At 54.8% G+C, this 20,291-nt stretch overlaps 1 protein-coding gene across 1 annotated transcript; it reads right to left on the minus strand.

Moving 5' to 3' along the window:
* Nucleotides 1–598: 598 nt before the first annotated feature.
* Mvk (mevalonate kinase) lies at nucleotides 599–20,141 on the minus strand. Its single transcript, XM_057766054.1, has 11 exons — nucleotides 20,067–20,141; nucleotides 19,030–19,121; nucleotides 18,110–18,257; nucleotides 14,553–14,697; nucleotides 12,410–12,565; nucleotides 10,691–10,794; nucleotides 10,139–10,184; nucleotides 7,442–7,532; nucleotides 5,483–5,599; nucleotides 2,834–2,987; nucleotides 599–1,863 (listed from the first exon to the last, which is right to left on the minus strand). The coding sequence occupies exons 2-11, from the start codon at nucleotides 19,105–19,107 to the stop codon at nucleotides 1,715–1,717; spliced, it is 1,188 nt and encodes a 395-aa protein (XP_057622037.1). The 5' UTR covers nucleotides 19,108–19,121; nucleotides 20,067–20,141; the 3' UTR covers nucleotides 599–1,714.
* Nucleotides 20,142–20,291: the final 150 nt, after the last annotated feature.

Here is a 20,291-nt window from a genome sequence, read left to right on the forward strand (position 1 = left end):
TGTGACTGCAAAGGCCTCAGACATGTGGCTGTAGATGGCGGCACTAGGGGTGGAGCATGGTCAGAACAGCAGCTGAGGTAAGCGGCTAAGCTGGCCCAGGACTCAGAGGTGGCTGTTTCCCAAGGACCAGTGCATTTCATCAGCATCAGCTGCTGACACAGCCCCCAGAGAGCATACGGGCTCTGCAGATCTCAGGCTGCCACGGACATTCTACCTTCCTCCCCCGACGTGGGACCACACCATGCAGCAGTCCCAGCTGCTCACTCAAACTGCACGGTGAAAGAAACATTCGCGCCTTCGTGCTACAGGTGGTTACAATCGCAGCCAGCCTGAGGGGAGGCGGTGCCATGGCAGAGCAGGTTGACGGCTGGCTTTGGAGTCAAATGCCCTCTGAGGCTGATGAGCTTCGTGGCTTCAGACAATTACCCCAAATCTCTGAGCTCTGGCTCCTTGGTTTGTAAAATGAGCATGAGATTGCTGATTATGTCGTGAAGTTAGGCACGGGCTGGCTCGCGAATGCCCAGATGAATATTATTGCTTCATGTATTACTGTTTCCAAAGGGCAGGGGCACAGAAGGTGTACCCCAGCCCGGCTTCCACCTACCCTCCTCCCGAGGGTGCAGGGAAAGGTATCAGCTGCCCCCTAGCGGCGGAGGGCAAACACACAGCGAGTCATGGAAAACAAAGTTTAGCCCAGCCCATCTTTACTGTGGCCCCGGCTCCCAGGGGTTCTGTGGGTGAGGTGGACCCTGCCATTCCAGGAGTATGAGGAAAGGGCGTGCCCTCCACCTAGCCAGTTGACATCAGAAGGGAGAGAGGGCCAGGAAGTAGTGGCTGCATGCCTTTAATTCCAGCACTCAGGGAGACAGATCTCTATGAGTTCGAGGCTAGCCTGATCTACAGAGTGAGTTACAGGACAGGCTCCAAAGAAAGAAATCCTGTCTTGAAAAACAAAACAAAAACAATCTCCCCACTCTGCCAGGAAAAAAAAAAAGATGTCCAAGGTTTTAGAGCTGTGTGCACTGGTGGGTGCTCATGGTAGCCCAGCTCTGTTGTGACTGAGGCAGATGTCCTTGTCCCCATTCAGCAAGTGCTACCTAGAAAAACTCCCTCTCCAAGCTACACTGCAAAGTGAGGGGAGTCTTATTTCCTTCTGCCTCAGAACTCCAGAAGGAGGGAGGGAGGGAGGGAAGAAGGGAGGGAGGGAAGGAGGGAGGGAGGACTGAAGAAGGGAGCACTGAAGAAGAGAGGAGGAAGAAGGCACAGAGGGCACCAGCCCTGCCTTCCCGCAGCGTCTGAGGCTTTGCCTGCACAATCTCTTTATTTTCCCCACGGGCAGCTTTCCCATGAGTTCACATGGAGCCTCAGCTGACGATTCCCGCGTGCGGACAGCAGACAGGAGCCACAGGCCAGGCAGTTCCTAAGTAAGGAGCCTTCAATGGCAGGACAGAGGCGTGCATGGCTAAGAGCCAGAGTCTGAGTGAGGCAGATGGAGGCCAGGCCCAGGCAGATGTACCCGAGAGCTCCAAGGTGAAGGCTGCCATCTCAGGAGACCCCACAACTGATGCCTGTTTGGCTCCAGAAATGCCAGGTACAGCCGGGACACTGGGGAGGCGCTACCAGCAGGAAAGGCGTACAGCCAGCAACAGAGGCCAGCTCCAGTCCCAGAAGACTCCAGCGAGAGGCTTCTCGGCAGGACTCAGGGCCACATCACTCAGAGGCCCAGGGCTTGGCGGACGGGGTCGTCTATGGAGGCAGCCGAGTGCATGGAGACCCCAGGTGCTCCAATACTGGTCTCCCAGCAGTCAAACCCACAGCTGGTCAGGGCCTGCTTGGCAGCCTCCACTTTGGCTCGCTCTAGACCTGAAGAGGGAAGGCTGTCAGCTCTGACGGACAGCACTCGGCAGACACTCCCTCCCTGCTGCGTGCCTTGCAGTCTCAGAGGATCTCTGCAGCACCTATGAGCCACGTGCCCAGTCCCAAACCTTCCTCAATGGGCTTTAATCACCTTGGACCCAGGCTTGCCAAGCATCAGATGGTCATGTGGCTTCAGGCTTAATCCCCACATGAGCCTCAGTTTCCCTCTCTGGGAACGGAGCTGACCCTAGCCAGACCCCCACTCCCAGAGTGCCTGGCTAGTACCTGGTAGACTGGGCATGCTCTTACAGCATTCTCTGCTAACCAGCATTGGTCTTGGACCAGCAGCTACCACACAGGATCTCCTAGAGGAAGGCTCCCCTCACTCCTTAAAGCCAGAAGCCATGACCAAGAGCAAGGGGCTCTGGGAACCCTGGTGGGCTGTACAAAGTGAGGAGACAGAGGGATGAGAAAAAGGAGGAGGGCAAGCAGGCCAGAGAGGGTGGAGGTGGGTGGTATCACTAGACACCTACCGGAAGCCTGCAGCAAGAATTCCCTGCGCGCTGGCCTGGCCTGGGCCTCTCTTCAAGTCTATTACTGGGTCTTTCCCCCAAAGGCTAATGAGCATGGCCATTCCACTCTGCCAATATGTCACCCCATCCCTGTTTCACAGCCAAGAGTGGGCTGGGAGGTAGGGGACGGGAACCAGCCCTGGCTGTTTCTGAAGCTGTGGCTGGAGGTGGCAGGAGCAGCTTGGGGCAGATGAACTTTTCAGCCACAGGCTCCCCCCTGAGCAGGAGTGAGTCCCGCGGCCTACCTGCAGCCATCCTTGCTTTCCCTGAGTAGACAAAGGGACAGCAAGGCTAACTAACTTGCCCAGGGTCACAAAGCAAAGCTCAAGCCTCCCTTTCTAGGGAGCCCTCCAGCAGGTGTTCCACCATAGTCCATGTTAGCAGTCGGCTCCCCAGCCCCGTACCTGGCCTCAGGAGGGTGATACCGCAGCCACCGCCACCTGCACCTGTCAGTTTGCTGTGCAGTCCGTGTGCTGCTGTGACCTGGCAGAGCTGGTCCAGGGAGGTGTGGCCCACACCCAGGGCATTCAGGTGATGCTGGTTCATGTCCATCAGCTCCTGGAGAAGATGCCATCTGTTCCTGTCTGAGCCACCCGAGGTGAACCCTCTGTCCCTGCCCACGTCTCCTGGCCACCTGGCAGCTGCTGATGTGGGATAGCTCACATTCTCTATGTGGGACTTGGATGAACAGAACCAGGTTCATCCTCCCACCACGGATGAACCTGTCCCTCATGGGGTAGGCAGGTAATCTAAGGTGTTCAAGCAGGGAGAGGGTACCCGCCACTGGATAGCTAAAACTAGTTGACTTCAGACACTGGCCACCTCACCTGTCCACCTTCCATTTGGTCACAGATCACATGACAGATTCCTAACCACCCAGCTTCAATCTCTGGATCAAGTTAGGCTTGAAGCCATTACCGCCGGCCCCTCACTTAGGAGACAGTTCCATTTCCGCTAAAGGCTAGTGGGGACAGATTTGCCATTTTCGAGAGAGAATGTCTCGAACAATATGCCACCCTACTGCTGCCTCCTGAGCTGGCTGTCACCCCAGCAAGGTCACGAGTGAGGAAACAGCTAAGTATTTGTCTAGGTTTCTTCAGTTACGCGCAATAAAACTGCTGCTCGCCAGCCAACAAGGAGGCAGCCCCTGCTTGCCTTCGACTGGACGATAGGTGCAGACTGCACACCCAGCCAGGCTCTGCACTCCCTCCTGCGACTGGAACCCAGGCAAGCTGCGGTGCGGCTGGGCTCTGCTCTTCTCAGCCCTGAGGCAGGGTCCTTTGCTAGAGTGTTTCTCCCATGGAAACAGATGGTGTGAGGTCTGCCTGCCTCCCGGTTGTGTGAAGGGAAGGACTTTCGCACAATGCCTATGTTATGCAAACATTCTGCCATCAGTGTGTGTTACTATCGTCCCATTTTATAAAGGGGGCGCTGAGGGCCAGGGGCAAAAAACCTGGCTGGGACCACCCACCTAGTAGGAGTGAGTCAGTGCCCGTGGCATTGCCAATGCCTCCTCTTGTTTGGGGGATCTGGCGGGCCTTGTGCTGTGCGGCGCTCTGCTCCGAGCATGGGGCTCAGGACGCCTGTGCACTGAGGGCTGTCCAGCACCGAGGCAGCTCTTCCAGGTGCTCTTGCTCTCGGGCCCGCCCCACGCTCCAAGCATTCTGACAAACAAGCAGACAGTGTGGCCTGGTGGCAGCCCGGGCAGGCTGCGTGTGGAGAAGCCTAGCTCCAGGTGTCATGTTGTCAAGGCAGGTTCCAGACACCTGTCACATTCCGATCCAAATCTGTCAAGGATCAGGTGACAGTGTGACATGAGAGAATAGCTCGCTGTCTAAGAACAGAGCTGCGCACTTCAGCGGCTGTGGCAGCCAAAAATACCCACACTGCAATGGGTGCGCTGCTCCCCAGCACTCTGGGGCTTGACAGTGCCCTGGCGAGCGCTTCTCATCTCTTTTCAGCTCGGATCTGAGATCCTGAACGTGGAAGGAAGCGAGAGGTGGGGAAGCAGGGGAAGCAAGGCTTGGGGACCGCAGAAGGGTATCCAGGTTATATGGAGACCTGTGCCCAGCACACAGTAGGTGCTCAGTAAAGCACTCAATGATTCTAGGTGTGATGGTGCACAATGTAGGCGCATCTATGAGCCTGAGGCTATCCTGGTCCATATAGTGAAATCCAGGCCAGCCAGGGCTACATAGTGTGATCTTGTCTCAAAAAAATCAAAATAAAATCTGCTGTGTGGAGGCATACACAGGCATTAATTAGGGTCCTGGTTCTGCTACCCACTAGCTCAATAACACAGGAGGAAGTCAGCCATTTTGGACCTTAGCTTTTAAGTCTGTAAAATGGAGAGGAAGGTATCTGCAAGGAACACGAGAGTCGTTACCCCGAGAGGCTGCGCTGGAATGCCAGGAGCGACAGAAGTTGGCAGCAGGTAGGCCAAGCAGAGCAGGAGTGTGCCAGGCCACTGGAGGGGATCCTGCCTGCACCTTCCTACGACCTGCCGCTGCTCGGCTACTTCAGCCAGGGACTGCTGAGCCCTAGTACTCCAAGGGAGGCCAGATGGCATTTTACCATCAGCCTGATTTACCAGACCAGCTGGCCCATGCCTGAGAGGCAGCCCTCGGCTCTCTGAGCTGGTGGCACATGGGCACTGGGAACAGGAGACCCTGGAACTGAATCAAGCTTGTGACACCCCAGTGAGGCCACCAGCAGGCGGTGAATGAAAGAGAATTCAGACACTGGCCTGCTCAAAGCTACACTAGCATTGCATGAATGGTGCTGGCCACAGTTAGAGGACACAGAACAACTTCAGAACCCACCTGACCAGAAGCAGCAGGTGGCTGTTGAGTGCACACCCATAGCCAGCACAGACCGGGAACCATGAAGGTCGGCATCTCCCCAGGACAAATAGGGAATCGGGGTCATCAAGATGAAGTCTGTTCATGTGATCTGCTTCTTAACCTCGTGACCCCACCTGCCCAAGGGCCAGGCTTCCAGGGTCCAGCCCTGGGCCAGCAGCAGGGTGAGGAGCTGGCCAGTGGTGGACTTACTTCTAGAACAAGGTAGTGTTCCGGGGCTGGAGCTGCCACCATCTCTCCGAGCACGCGCTCACACTCCAGGGATATGGCATCAATTGAGGTCAGCAGCGGGGTCACGATCTCAGGAAACTGGAGGGAAGGAAGGGCAGAACACGAAGTCTAAGGATAGAGGAGTGCCCTGCCATAGCAGTGGGCAGCATCTACACCAGCCCTCAGGAAGTCTAAGGATAGAGGAGTGCCCTGCCGTAGCAGTGGGCAGCATCTACACCAGTCCTCAGGAAGTCTAAGGATAGAGGAGTGCCCTGCCGTAGCAGTGGGCAGCATCTACACCAGCCCTCAGGAAGTCTAAGGATAGAGGAGTGCCCTGCCGTAGCAGTGGGCAGCATCTACACCAGCCCTCAGGAAGTCTAAGGATAGAGGAGTGCCCTGCCGTAGCAGTGGGCAGCATCTACACCAGCCCTCAGGAAGTCTAAGGATAGAGGAGTGCCCTGCCGTAGCAGTGGGCAGCATCTACACCAGTCCTCAGGAAGTCTAAGGATAGAGGAGTGCCCTGCCGTAGCAGTGGGCAGCATCTACACCAGCCCTCAGGAAGTCTAAGGATAGAGGAGTGCCCTGCCGTAGCAGTGGGCAGCATCTACACCAGCCCTCAGGAAGTCTAAGGATAGAGGAGTGCCCTGCCGTAGCAGTGGGCAGCATCTACACCAGCCCTCAGGAAGTCTAAGGATAGAGGAGTGCCCTGCCGTAGCAGTGGGCAGCATCTACACCAGCCCTCAGGAAGTCTAAGGATAGAGGAGTGCCCTGCCGTAGCAGTGGGCAGCATCTACACCAGCCCTCAGGAAGTCTAAGGATAGAGGAGTGCCCTGCCGTAGCAGTGGGCAGCATCTACACCAGCCCTCAGGAAGTCTAAGGATAGAGGAGTGCCCTGCCGTAGCAGTGGGCAGCATCTACACCAGTCCTCAGGAAGTCTAAGGATAGAGGAGTGCCCTGCCGTAGCAGTGGGCAGCATCTACACCAGCCCTCAGGAAGTCTAAGGATAGAGGAGTGCCCTGCCGTAGCAGTGGGCAGCATCTACACCAGCCCTCAGGAAGTCTAAGGATAGAGGAGTGCCCTGCCGTAGCAGTGGGCAGCATCTACACCAGCCCTCAGGAAGTCTAAGGATAGAGGAGTGCCCTGCCGTAGCAGTGGGCAGCATCTACACCAGCCCTCAGGAAGTCTAAGGATAGAGGAGTGCCCTGCCGTAGCAGTGGGCAGCATCTACACCAGTCCTCAGGAAGTCTAAGGATAGAGGAGTGCCCTGCCGTAGCAGTGGGCAGCATCTACACCAGCCCTCAGGAAGTCTAAGGATAGAGGAGTGCCCTGCCGTAGCAGTGGGCAGCATCTACACCAGCCCTCAGGAAGTCTAAGGATAGAGGAGTGCCCTGCCGTAGCAGTGGGCAGCATCTACACCAGTCCTCAGGAAGTCTAAGGATAGAGGAGTGCCCTGCCGTAGCAGTGGGCAGCATCTACACCAGCCCTCAGGAAGTCTAAGGATAGAGGAGTGCCCTGCCGTAGCAGTGGGCAGCATCTACACCAGCCCTCAGGAAGTCTAAGGATAGAGGAGTGCCCTGCCGTAGCAGTGGGCAGCATCTACACCAGTCCTCAGGAAGTCTAAGGATAGAGGAGTGCCCTGCCGTAGCAGTGGGCAGCATCTACACCAGCCCTCAGGAAGTCTAAGGATAGAGGAGTGCCCTGCCGTAGCAGTGGGCACCATCTACACCAGCCCTCAGCAAGTTTCTTCTGCCTCTGCCCTGCTGCTGCCCTGACTTCTGCTGGGACCCGTACACAAAGCCAGTGACTAAAAGAGCAGGCCGGTTCCAAAACTCTCAGTCCTGACTCTAGTCTAGCAGTCAGCATCTCCCTGTCTGTCCACAGATTCCTCTCCTCAGAGTCCCCTGTCCCCAACACCCACAGCACCCCTCCACTCAGGAGCACCTTGATTAGCCTGCTTCTGACGCCAGCCACGAGTGCCTTGGTACTTCGCGGGACCTTGGTGTTAGTGAGCAGGATCTGCAGGGCCGGGAGCCTGCAGTGAGAAAAAAGGCAGGATGGAGGAACCAGGCCCAGGACTCTACCCCATCCTGGTACAGAAGTGGAGGCCCAGGAAGGTAAGTTATAAGGATAGCACGGGGGGGGGGGGGGGGACTTAGTCTAGGGACTAGCAGGTAGAGGGGAGGAAAGAGATCCTCCAAGGCTTTGCCATCCGTGAGGGATAAAGACCACTAGGGTAAGAGGCTAGAGCAGAACAGCATCTGCTGAGCCTGGACAATGAGGTCATAAGCCTTCACTGGGTTCAAAGTAGCTATGGCAGAGTGCGGGAAGGGGCGGAGGCTTAGGTGGGGATGAAGAAGGACAAAGCGGCCGGGCGGTGGTGGCACACGCCTTTAATCCCAGCACTTGGGAGGCAGAGGCAGGCGGATCTCTGTGAGTTCGAGACCAGCCTGGTCTACAAGAGCTAGTTCCAGGACAGGCTCCAAAACTACAGAGAAACCCTGTCTCGAAAAACCAAAAAAAAAAAAAAAAGAAGGACACAGCAGGAGACAAACATCCTTCTGCAGGTGTAGGAACGTTCAAGGTCTTAAGGTTCTAGGAATTCAGGACTCTCTACATGGGTGTCACTTGCTGACTGTCCTTAATCTAAACCTGAAACGTTCTGCAATCCAAAAACTTTGGGGCATCATGTTTGAGTTTAGATTTCTAGCTTAGGGTTGCTTGTTCTTCTCTCACGCACCTGTAGTGGTCCCTGTGGGAGGGAGCAAGCAGACTGGACTGCAGAAGCACCCATGAACCCCCTCTACAGTGCCCAGAGCAACAATCCGGGCAGGCTGCAGCCACAGGAGTCAAAGCCCCAGCTGCTGTGGAGAAGAGAGCAGCCCAGCGGCTGCAGTAGGGAGACGCCCCAGCATGGCCCTAGGGAAGCTGTGCAGTCCTGACTGTCCTTATGTGAGCGGCCTCTGGAGGAACCAGCCGCTCTTACTGGCCAACCACTCTGCCCTTCAGAGAGCTGGGGCGGGGATGGAGGCAGAGAACCTGGATGCGCCTCTGCGAGACAGCTGCAGGCTGTGGAACCCACACCTTTATTCGCCCTCTTTACAGTTCAAGACTAAGGTCCAGTAGGGGAGAGGCCGCTGTCCTACTAGCTCAACACCCAGAAGCTCAGGATGGAGGGTGGTGCTTGTCTTTTCTAAGCTTCCTAAGATGAGCAGACCACCCGTCATCAAAAAGGCAGTGTTCAGGGAGGCTGGACCTGGAGCCACACCACAAACAAGGTGCTGTATACGGAAAGGTGCCCTTTTGGCTTTGTTGAGCCAGCTGTAGGATGAAGGCAGGACTAGCTTGGGGGTTGGGGAGCTTGGGAATCCCATCTTCATCTTCACCCACATTCTCTGCTAAAGGCTTGCTGCCAGTCCTCACCTAACCTATCGTGTCCAGGGGTCAACACTCAGGACTGTGCTCTGGAAGTGTGTGTGTAGTCTGGGCCTGGCCTCCCCTGATCCAGGTCATCCCATCTTTTCCTTCCCCAGTGAGCAATTCATCAGGACCCTGGCCTCCTCACCACTGTTCTGCACAGCCACAGGACCTCTGCATTCGCATCCGTTCTCCCAGAGGCTGCTCCCTACCCACAGCTGCTTGACTCCTATTTGGTCAGGCCTCTGCCCTGCGGCTACCTCAGCAGTGGCTCTGGAAACCCCACCTGAGGTCCAACCAGCCGCACTAAGGAACACTTCTGATCATCACAGCTGAGGGGAGTAGAGGGTAGGCATGAGCTGAACACCCTGCGAGGTACAGACAACAGCACCCCGAGGAAGGATCCAGCCTAAACTGACGGAAACAAGGCTGAAAAGTCCTAGGGAAGACTTGTTCAAGGCCAAAGCTGGAAGAGGCCGCCTCCTGGGGCAGTGTGTCAGGACCTGGTGCCTATCTGAGACAAACGCCAAGGGTGAAGACGGCAAGAGAGCACCAGTAACCCTCCCTAACACATAAATCACCACGCGACCCACCTCAGCCCCAGTGGGCTCCTACTTGCCACCATCCAACCCGTCCCCAACCTTTCCATTGGTGACAAAAGCACTGCGTACCAACATTCAGCCTGACCAGGTGGGGCACAGACATGCAAAGCAGCCAAGCCATCGGCTCTGAGCCTTACCTGAGCCTCCCATTGTGGGCTCCATTCCACAGAAGCCTTGCTGGCCTCCATAACACCCCTTTGTCCTGTGTGGGTTTCCATACTTACCTGTCAAACCCCAACCCACCCACCCTCACTCATAGCAAGTGCTCCAAGAAACTCCTGGGAGGCATGCCTATGCTCCTATGCCCCGGATGCGCTATCAGAAGTAAGGCAGTGCCCACTGCTTACTAAATAAATGGACAGACAGGCAGAGTCTGGGAACCAGTTGGGCTTCAAGAGGAAGGGGCAGTAACACTTTCACCTTTTCATCACAATGAAGAGTTGGCATGGGGAGGAGAGACAGTGGCTAGGCAGGCCTTGCTGTGCCCCAGGCCTCACAATGTGATAGGGCCACAGCAGGAAGGGGACAAGGACAACCGCCCCTCACAACTTCACAAAGGTACAGTGCTCTTCCTGGACATGCGGAGCAGCTGTGTTAGGCCTGGCCACGAAGCCTGAGTTACCTCTTCAAGGACGACATCTTCCCTTGCTGGTAGCGCAGGGCTCCTCCTAAAGAGAGGGACAGGAGCCATCATGACGGGGAAGGCTCAGATCTGCACTCTGGGACAGGGTGAAGTCAGTGTAGCCTCACTACATGCCGGCTGAATGATGCACCCATCCGTTCCAGCTTCAGCTGTGGAGGACCCAAAGGGTATTAAGGCCCTCGGGACCTTGGCCTTCTGAGCTGCCGGCTTCCTTAGCCATTGCCCATGTGGTGAGGTGAAGGCCCAGGGCTCAGAGGCCAGGCCTGTAAGCAAGCGACGTGCAAGGATGGAATGTTGCTTGTGTGGTCTGCCAACTCCATAGCAACAGTCCCCTGTGACTCTCTGACAGAGATCAGAGGGGTTTACTATTTCCTAGGGCCTGAGCCCACCCTTCAGAGAGGCATGGCCCTGCAATCTTCCCTTCCCCTTGAACATGAACATGCTCTTTTCCTCATTGCCCTACGCCAAGAGTCAGTGCACCTACGAAAGCAATGAGCCTTGCAGGAAGGATGAGGAAGCAAACAGACCTACCCCAGGTGCTGACAGCATTGTCCACGCCGGAGGGGTTCCCGTGGATCACTCTCTCTCCCTCGTAGGCCCACTTGTTAATCGACTCCAGGTCCTCGTCAGGCCACCTGGGCATACAGAGTGAGGGTCACTTTAGACAGCAGAAGGAGCTGTGGGAGGACCCGCTGCTAGCACAGGCTACCCCAAGCCCAGGGCTGATGTGATTGGGCACAGGAGCTCAGAAGGAGCAGAAGAGTTGTCCTCTCAGCTCAAGATGACACCGAGCCTTGCCTTCCCTTCCTCTGAAACCACACAGTGCAGCAGGAGAGGCCCAGGCCTCGGCTTCCCAGCATGCTGTGCTCTCACTAGATGACTGACTCTGAACTGTCAACTAACCTCTCCGAGCCCCACTGTCCTCACTCTCTTCTGGCCCACGTCAGGTATGGCTGGAGGCAGGCCTTGTGTCTACACGGGGCACGTGGCCTGCAGGGGGGCTCGGCAGCGGTCAGTGTGGCAGCACCCACGGTGGCACACTCCTGCAGCTGTGTACTTGGGAGACCGAGGCAATAGCAGCAATAGTGTGAGCCCAGTCTCACACAGCGAGACCCCACCTCAGAACAAAGACACCATCACTGTGAGTCTCTGGTAGGCACCACTCATCTCTGGACCTCCTGGAAGCAGAGGAGCCTCCTGTGGAACAGCGTGGGTGGGCTCAGTGCCAGCACGTGACCAGATCAAACACTAGCCGGAACCCGGAAGAGCAGCCCCCCACCCCTGCCTCAGTGTGGCTCTTTTCTGGAAATGCCCTTTCCCCTGCAGAGCTGTGTGGGGTGCTGCAGGCTGGTTGGATGCCAGCCACTACTCAAATCCTCCAGCCAAACCTTCTCTCTCATCTGCCAAAGCCGAGACAGCAGTGCCTCCTTCACAGAGATGCCACGAGGGGGAAGAACACACCACGCTGTTACATGATGCCTGGGGCACAGGGGCCTAAAACAGGTACTGGGAGCACAGCTCCAGAGCGTATGCCAAAACGGCCCAGCGGCTTGCTGAGGCAGCTGCTGCCTCTGGGTTTTCTCCCGTGTGTCCGGTGAGGACCATGGATCTGCAACTTACACAGTAGTGTGCGCCGGTGGCTAAGGTGAACTGGCTGGGCGTGAGGGGACACACTGTAACCCCAGCATCTGGAAGGCTGGTGCAGGAGGTGAACTGGCTGGGCGTGAGGGGACACACTGTAACCCCAGCATCTGGAAGGCTGGTGCAGGAGGGTTATGAGTTACAGAACAATCTGTGCTATGAAGCAAGACACTTTCATAAATAAAAAGAAAGAAAGAAAAGCAAAGGAGAGAAGGCTCAAGGGGGTAGAGGCTCGCTGTACAGGCAAGAGGAGCTGAGCTGACCCCAGACCTCACGTAAAGCTGGGAGGTGACACACACCTGTAACCCTAGCACTGTGAGCAGAAATGGGACTCTGGGAGCTCACACACCAACCAGGCTGTTGTACCTAGTGTTGTACCCAGTACTCAAGGTAAAGGCAAGGACTGACACCTAAGAGTACCCTGACCTACATCCCACCCCCAGAGAGAGAGGGACAGAGACAGACAGAGTTTAAAAACCCTATAGGAAAGGCAAAGCTATTCCTTTCACACAGGGGGAAGCTAAGGTTCAGACAGGTACCACAGTGTTCTGAGCCCCAGTGCTACTCACTGCCCCATCACAGGAAGGACAAGGCAAAGACAGTCATTACCTGCCGACGGCACCCTTGTCCTTGAGCGGGTTGGTGATCTGCTCACAGGCAGTCAGGAGGGCAGCCACCAAACACACCGAGTAGGCAGCACTGGAGCCCAAGCCTGCTCCAGGGGGCAGTTCTGACCACACTACAATGTCCAGGCTCGGGAGTATCCTGAAACACACCGGGGCACAAAGCATGACTCCTTTGAAAGTGTCAAGTGCCTATGGGAACCCGGGCCCAGGAATGAACATAGGGGGAGTGGCTGGCTGAGCACCTGGACCACTGATGGGAGAGCATCCCCACTGGATGGTGGTAACTGAAGGTGACTCAGACAACCAGGAAATAGGTGCCAGACTTAAATCACTGTGAACTAGCCCCCATCCCCAAACACACACACAGAGAGCTGGGTTCCTTTCTGGCCTGGCTTTCAGCACCAGTTGTCTGTCTGGCACAGCCTTGTGCCACATCATCTCCCACCCATCTTTCCAGAGGTCACCAAATGTTTTCACTGGACGCTTCCCCAAAACACCCACAAGGGCCATTGCTAGGCTCTGAGGATCCACATGTCATCTCCCTCCATGGCTGCCTGTGTTCCCAGGTGGCCTCTCCCACCAGACATCCCTCCTGACACACGGGACCAGGGTCTGCTGCAGATCAGTTAAAAGAGCAGCTATACCATCACACACAGACCTCCCGACAGTGTTAGCCTATTTCTAAGTCCTGTTCCCACTTTGTAGACATCAAAATACACATGCCCACCCTATGCAGATGGGAGACTCTGCCCCGACCCACTGAAGGGAAGTGTGCTACCCAAGCTGAAAATCTCCAAGTCAGGTACAAGTCCAGCCACCTATGCAATGTCCCCAACACAAGGCCTGGTGGCGGGGCCAGCATCTGATGCTCTGTCTTTCCCCTCACATAAAAAAAAAAAACACCGGTGACACGGCACAGGCTAGCCTGGTCTACACAGTGAGGCCCAGACCAACCAGGGCTACATGCCTCAAAAACAACAACAACAACAACAAACCCCAAACTACTCTATACAGCATGCTTGTCATGGCAATGACCATGTTACCATTTTAATTATACTCCTAACCCACCTTAATGACTCTTGAGGAAATTATACATATTATTAATTAATAATGAATTTTCTCTGTGAGCTCATGCCATTTTGGAAAGGGTCTTAAAGTTGCTAAGCAGATGAGGATGGCGCTGAGCTTGACCAGCCAGCCTCCACCTCGCAGGTGCTGGTTACAGTGTGCACCACCACACCAAGCTATATGTGACAATGGGGACAGAACCCAGGGCTTCACGCATGCCAGGTAAATAACTGGCCACATCCCTAGTTCTGCTTGGTGCTGTGCTCGTTGGATTGTTTGAGACAAGGTCTCACAATGAAGCCTAGGCTGTCAGCCTATCCCGGAAGTCATGCTGGAGCCCATGCACATGAGGACTCAGGGCAGGCTTCTTGCCTCAGTTTACCTGAGCACTGGCGTCACCACATCCGGCCAGAGGAAATGGTCAGTGGTCACAGTAATGATTCATCAAGCCACATGCCAGGCTCTGAACTCCGCACTTTCGTCAGATTAAACCTTACTACCCTCAGAGCCTGGTGCTATCAATGCACCACTTCACAGATGGGAAAGCTTAGCCTCAGAGAGGGCAAGCATCTCAAATGAGGGCAAGAGGCCTGCCACCAGCCTTCAGAGCGCCTGTGATGCTGTCTCAGTGGCACTGTCAAGCTCGAGGTACCAGCTTCCCAGGTCTCTCTGAAGAGAGAACTCAGGCTTCACTCTGCTAACTCTAGCGAGATGAGACACACATGTGCCTCTCCGGTTACACCACAAAGAGGCCACCCTGAGGAACAAGAATGCAGCAAAGCCTTTGTCCTCCTGAACTCAAGTAGCAGAGGACACAGTACAGGGACAACATGCCAGTGTTCATGTGAACTGGCTGAATGGTCTTCGGGCTGTCTAACTCCGGGACCTCTGCTTCCCCAGGAATAAACAGGTGAAGCCTCTTTTCTGGGCCGCTGCCTCACTGTGTGCACCACCTATGGCCATCATCCCTAGAGACCCACGAGGCACTGGGATTCTCCAGTAACAGTGGCAACCAAAACACTTCCCAGGGGAGGCCAGGCGGGAGACCATGCACACACCTCTGCTTTCGGCAGATAGTCAGGTACAGGTACAGAAAGGCGAGCACTGCCAGGCCCTCAGTGCCGACACAGTCCCCGGGGAGGCCCGCCACCTTCTTCAGCTTCTCCAATTGCTCTGGGGTGGGTGCTGGGCCATCGCCTTGCTCTGTCACAAAAGCAAACAAACAGGCAGGTGAGAAGGCTTTTGTAAACCCCAGAACACAGTGGGATAGCATGGGGACAAACAGGGTCCCAACAACCAGCCAGATGTATCGGTTTGCTTCCAGTTTGGGCGGTAGGCAGCCTTCGGCGTGGGTCTTGACTGTGAAGATAAAGACCAGGCACTCAGGACTCAGCATGGCTCCCGGCCTGGAGCGCGTCCTGAACTAATAATCTGAGCACATGCTGTGTACAAGCCTTCACTTCACCATCAAGCCTTCAAAACCAAAGGGAGCAGTAAGGTGATCCCCAATGACTTCCCCCTCTCAAAGACAATTAGCAAAAGGTCTGGGGATGTGGGCAAGGTCCTCACTTAGCACGTGCCAGGTCCTGGGCTCCATCCTCAGTGTGTGCGTATACACACACACACACACACACAAAGGAGGCTGAGCAAGTCTGACCAGCTCGACTTCACAGATCACGCCCAGTCTCGGGTCAGCAGGTGGAACAGAGCGGGGTGTGGTTGTTAGGAAAGTTCAGGGCATCCACTAAGGGCTCAGGACATATGTGCTGAATAGATTCACGGTACATTCTAGAGGGCCAGACCAAGAGGTCAAGGAGACACCAGCATTGCAGAGTTCTGTGATGGAGACAGACCAATCTTGGAGTGTAGAGACCTGTGTAGGCCGTTCTATAGCCATGATCGAGGTGCAGCCTCCAAGCCTCCACTGTTATATTTGTAAAATGCAGATGAACAGTATCACCTGCTTTGGGGACTGCCAGCGGAGACCATGCTCGGCTCACGGTCTGACACCTGTGCTCAGTACCTGTTCACTGTCTGTTACTATGTGGAGGGAGCAGTGGCAGCCAGTCTCCAAGAAGACCCTGTGGTCTCCTACTGAGGCAGACTTACAACACTGGCACCAACCCTTTCTCCTGCTGGGTCTCCACAACAACTGCCAGTCAGCTCACACACCATCGCTCCCGGGCTTGGCATCAGCAGAGACTTGCCCGGACTCGCCAGTGGGTCTATGTGTTCTTGGTCATGAGCTACCATGCCTGGCTGTCGCTGCTTCAGACACTGACTCAGAAAAGAAGTTGCTGGTCCTCAGGGATGGTGCCATCCTACGGACTGCCTGACACCATGGAAGGCAAGTCCCAGAGGCTCGGAGCTGAGGAGGGTGCAGGAGTCACCCAGGGACCGTCTTGTAAAATATACTCAGTTCCTACCATTGGTACCAGTGGAAATATACTCAGTTCCCACCATCTGTTCCAATCCTCTACAGCAGAAAGGCAGGGCCAGGAACCTATATACACAGAAAAAAGAACAAAGCCCCCAGCCAATTCCAAAGGCCCAGCAGACAGAAAAGAACCGCTCTAGATTGAGAGCCCTCGTCCTTCTTTCCTTCTACTGGCGATCAAGCCCAGCCCTCCACTGCTGAGCCACAGACCAAAGTGGTCACCACACTCCGTCTCTGGTGGCAGGTGACAGGGCTCAGGGGCAGCTGGAAGTAGTCCCGGGAGGGCACTCACTCGCCCTGGGCTGGCCTGGCTGAGAAATGCTGTTTCTAGTGAGGAGGCGTGAGCCAGAGAAGATGAGCATCCTGGGAGTCAGACCAGGCCATGGGGCAGGGGCCCTGCTGACACACGGGAACCAGCCCAAACGGCTTCAGTCACTGCTTTTCCCACGCTCCCAGCAGCAGCAGCAGCACAGGGGCCCTGGGCTATGGGCACGGGAAGCCAGTGCTGACACCCCGAAAGAAAAGCATGGTATGGCCCGACACTGTTTCAGAAACAAGGAATTCCCTCTCCCAAAGTCAATCCTGACTGGCTAGCGCCAGAATGCCCAGGTTGCTACTTGGGGACCTGAAGGTGTCTACCACCTCAAGTTATTCCCGACTGTCCTCTGAGCCAGGCAACCACCATCCTGGGGAATTCAGCTGTGCCCCCTTGCAAAAGCGATGACCCCAGCTGGGTTTGTTGACTGTGCACCCCCTCACAGAGGTACAGGGAGGTCGCAGGACCCTCACCTGGGCATCCACTGGCTCCCTACCACAAGCTGTATGCAGCTCTGCCACAGCAGACATGGCTGCAGGGAGGGGCTAGGGTAGCTGGGCTCCATCTATGTGACTTCAGGAGAGGCATCATTCCTGCCAGGTGAAGACTTTTTGGTGGGGCACCCACACCCCAATAGGTAACCCCTGACCTGTACCCAATAAGGAAGCCCAATGAAGTCACTGGTTCCCCAGGGTGAGCTCTAGTGAAACTGTGCCTGGGTTGTCGCTGGGACCTCAGGAGAAGGGTGGGTGTCATTTACGTTTCCCTGGGAATGAATTTTAGCAACACTTCATTAGTATTGACTGGACTTGCCTGTAATAAACATAAGTTTCTCTGCCTTTTAAATAATTTCTAGTGGTGCTGGAGATTAAACCCAGGGCCTCGCATATGCTAAGTGTACACTCCGCCGCTGGGCTGTCCCAGCCCCATACTCAGCAGCAACCACAGACTAACGGCAGAAACTGAAGGCTTCTCGTCACAGCCCCTTCCCCAGGATCTAAGCAATGCTGACAGCTGATGCCTCTTCTCCAGACCCTCCCACACATGTACACCAGCTTACATCAGCACGTGTGCCACTTCACAACTGTGACACTTACTCCTTTTGTTCTCTTTTATCTTGTTTTCTTTGATGTGGTTTTGTGTAGCCCAGACTGGCCTCGAATTTACCATACAGCTTGTGGAATTTCTGACCCTCTGGCATCTACCTCCCGGGTACTGGGAATACACTAGATAATACTGGCAGGATTTAGAGTCACCTAGAAAGCACACCTCTGGGCACGTGGATGAAGGTGTTTCTAGAGAGGTTTAAAGAAAAGGAACTGTGCCCAGCATCCATCCACTCATCTCTCTGCTTCCTGACTGCAGAGGCAATGTGGCCGGCCGCTTCACACTCTTGCCACGAGCAGGATGGAGAGCCCAAATACACCCTTCTTTAAGTGGCTTTGTCATAGCAACGAGAAGGGCAATGGACACCACAGCGTAAGGTTTTCATTCTGCATGGATCTGAACGATGTGCCCCCAACAGCCAGAGGTGCAGGGACAAGTTTTCACAAGTTTAGGATAACCAGCTGAGCACAGGGGTGCACGCCTTTAACCCCAGCGCTTGAGAGGCAGACACAGGCGGATCTCTGTGCATTTCAGAACAGTCTGGTCCACAGAGTAAGACTGCCACAAACAAAATCAAATCAAATACTAAATGAGTAAAACCAATTTTTTGAGGTCAGAGGTCAGAAGAGAAACCTCTTGAAATGGCTGTCCTCTGGATCCCTTACAGACAGCCTGAAGTAACTACCCCGTCACCAGCTCCCCACTTTCTTCAGGGGCCAGGCTCTTACCACACCTGGATCCCCCTTTGTACTAACCAAGAAAGCTTGTGTCCAGCAGTTGAAGCTCGGCTACATCCCAGACCTGTTTAATACCAATGTTTGGTAAATTGAGGCTCACTTTCCCATTGCTCTGTGGCCGAAGCAGTAGAAACGTTCTCAAGTTCAAGGCCACCGCCAGGGCCACCTATAGGACAAAGGCAGAAGCAGTAAGCCGAGGGTGAACGGCTCATGGCCTGACATCCACGTTTCAGAGATGTAGGCGGGAGGGTCCCTGGGGTTCACTGGCCGTCTAGCTTCACCATTCCAGAAGGCTCTAAAACAATGAGAGGCACTGCCTCAAAACCTGAGGCAAACAGTGCCTCCTGAAGAACAATACCTAAGTTCATCTCCTAGCTTACACACAGCACACATGCGTGCGAGCACACACGCACACACGCATATGCACAGACAAAACCATAAAGTGACAGTTCCAGTGAACGGAAAAAATATATTTTGAGCTCAGACCCACTCAGGCTCACACCCAGCCTTGTGAAGGTATAATGTGCTTGGTCACGTCACCAATTCTCTCTCAAGCCTCAGTTTCCCTCCCTGTAAGACAGAAGACTACAAAGTTGCACCCCTGGGCTAGCTCCGAGGATTAAATGAAATAATGCATGTGTTCAACACTTCTACCAGACCCTGTCTCCAATTCCCCAACACTGGGACACCCCAGAGTCCACTCCTCTGAGCTCTTTTCCCTAACACGAACTTCCTTGGTGATTCCACTCAACTTGTGAGGGTTTATACGCCATCTTTCTGTTATCGTACTGGGTGGCCAGAAGTCCTTTAGCAATTTAAGGTTTGTTTGGTTGGAGAGATTCACCCAGTCCACCCCTCAGGCCTGTCTTTTACCTTCTTCAAATTCAGAGTCAGAGAGAATTAATACTCAATTCTTCAGGGCTCTGGGGACTTTTTACCTTGCCGTGGACCACAGCATGTTCTCCATGGAGAATGACTTTCCCGGGAGCAGATACCAGCAGGACTTCTGACAACATGGCTCCTGAGACTCCTGAGAGGGAAATAAAGGTGCCTAGATGTTAATTAGTCACATCAGAAAGGTTGGGCTTTGTGACACATGTCTTTAATCCCGGCGTTTGGGAGGCAGAGGCAGGAGGGATCTCTGGGTTTGAAGCCAGCCTTGTCTACAGAGTGAGTTCTACGACAGCCAGAACCATGTAGAGAAACTCTCAAATAGAAAAGAAGAGAGAGAGAGAGAGACAGAGACAGACAGAGACAGACAGACAGAGACAGACAGACAGACACTAACATAAACTGCCATGAATCTGTTTCCCACATGTCAGATAGGGCAACACCAGAGACTGAAACCAAAGGACTGGGAAGCAGCAGTGTCTGTCTGCCAAATAGCTCCTTGACTAGACAGCTACTCAGCACTGGCCGGTTCTCAGCTCCAGCGTTCATTGCTATCACTACTGAAGGTAGAAACTGACATGGCCTCTGAGTGCACCGCTCACTAGTGAAGATCTTGCCTACTATGAGGAAGGCCATGTGTTTGATGGTGTGGTAAAGGAAGGTTTACATAAAATCTTAAAAAAGGAAAGAATTATTCCCAGACATCGAGTCCACAGCCAACTGTCAGAATAATAAATAAGGCTGCAGGACATACCTGTTACGCCCGGTGTTGCGTATTTAAACAAGAACTTCTGCAAGGCAGAGTCTAATGAGTGTTTTTTCTGGATTTACGGGTGCATGCATTTTTGCATTGTTATAGCTAAGGTAAAATCACCCGCGTTTAAGGCTTCACCGGAACTGCCTCACACAAACCACCCCACTACAGACTAAGCAGACACCGAGGCCCCCGTTTCTTAGGGAACTGTCCGGTCTGATGACGCCGACCGCTCCGACCAAGGAAACTAAGGCAGAGGAATGGGGCGCCTGGTCTGGGGTGTCCGTGGCTCCGGTCCTCGCCCCCCGCCCCGCAGCCCAGGCCTCTCACCTGCCGCGGCCAGCGTCCAGGTGTGCCGAAGCCGCAGCCGCAGCTCCTGGTCTTCTCCATCCCGGAGCGCCCAGCCCCACGGAGGCGGGCGCGTCTTCCCTCGAGCCAATCAGAGAGCTCGAACCGAGGATCCCTTTACGGATTGGATCGAATATTGACCAATGGGAATTTCAAACATGCCGAGGTTTCCCCGCCTTACTCTTTCCGTAATCCAATGGGAAACAA

Source organism: Chionomys nivalis, chromosome 3 (assembly GCF_950005125.1).
Source record: "Chionomys nivalis chromosome 3, mChiNiv1.1, whole genome shotgun sequence".
Classification (NCBI taxonomy): Eukaryota; Metazoa; Chordata; class Mammalia; order Rodentia; family Cricetidae; genus Chionomys; species Chionomys nivalis.

What these genes read in the sequence shown, in the direction of transcription:
- Mvk (XM_057766054.1), bottom strand. Translation starts at nt 19,107, where the DNA reads ATGTTGTCAGAAGTCCTGCTGGTATCTGCTCCCGGGAAAGTCATTCTC. An exon ending in TCAGAAGCAGGCTAATCAAG is followed by an intron (nt 5,600 to 7,441) that starts GTGCTCCTGAGT and finishes CCTTCCCTCCAG; the next exon opens with TTTCCTGAGATCGTGACCCC. An exon ending in AACACTACCTTGTTCTAGAA is followed by an intron (nt 2,988 to 5,482) that starts GTAAGTCCACCA and finishes CATCTTCTCCAG; the next exon opens with GAGCTGATGGACATGAACCA.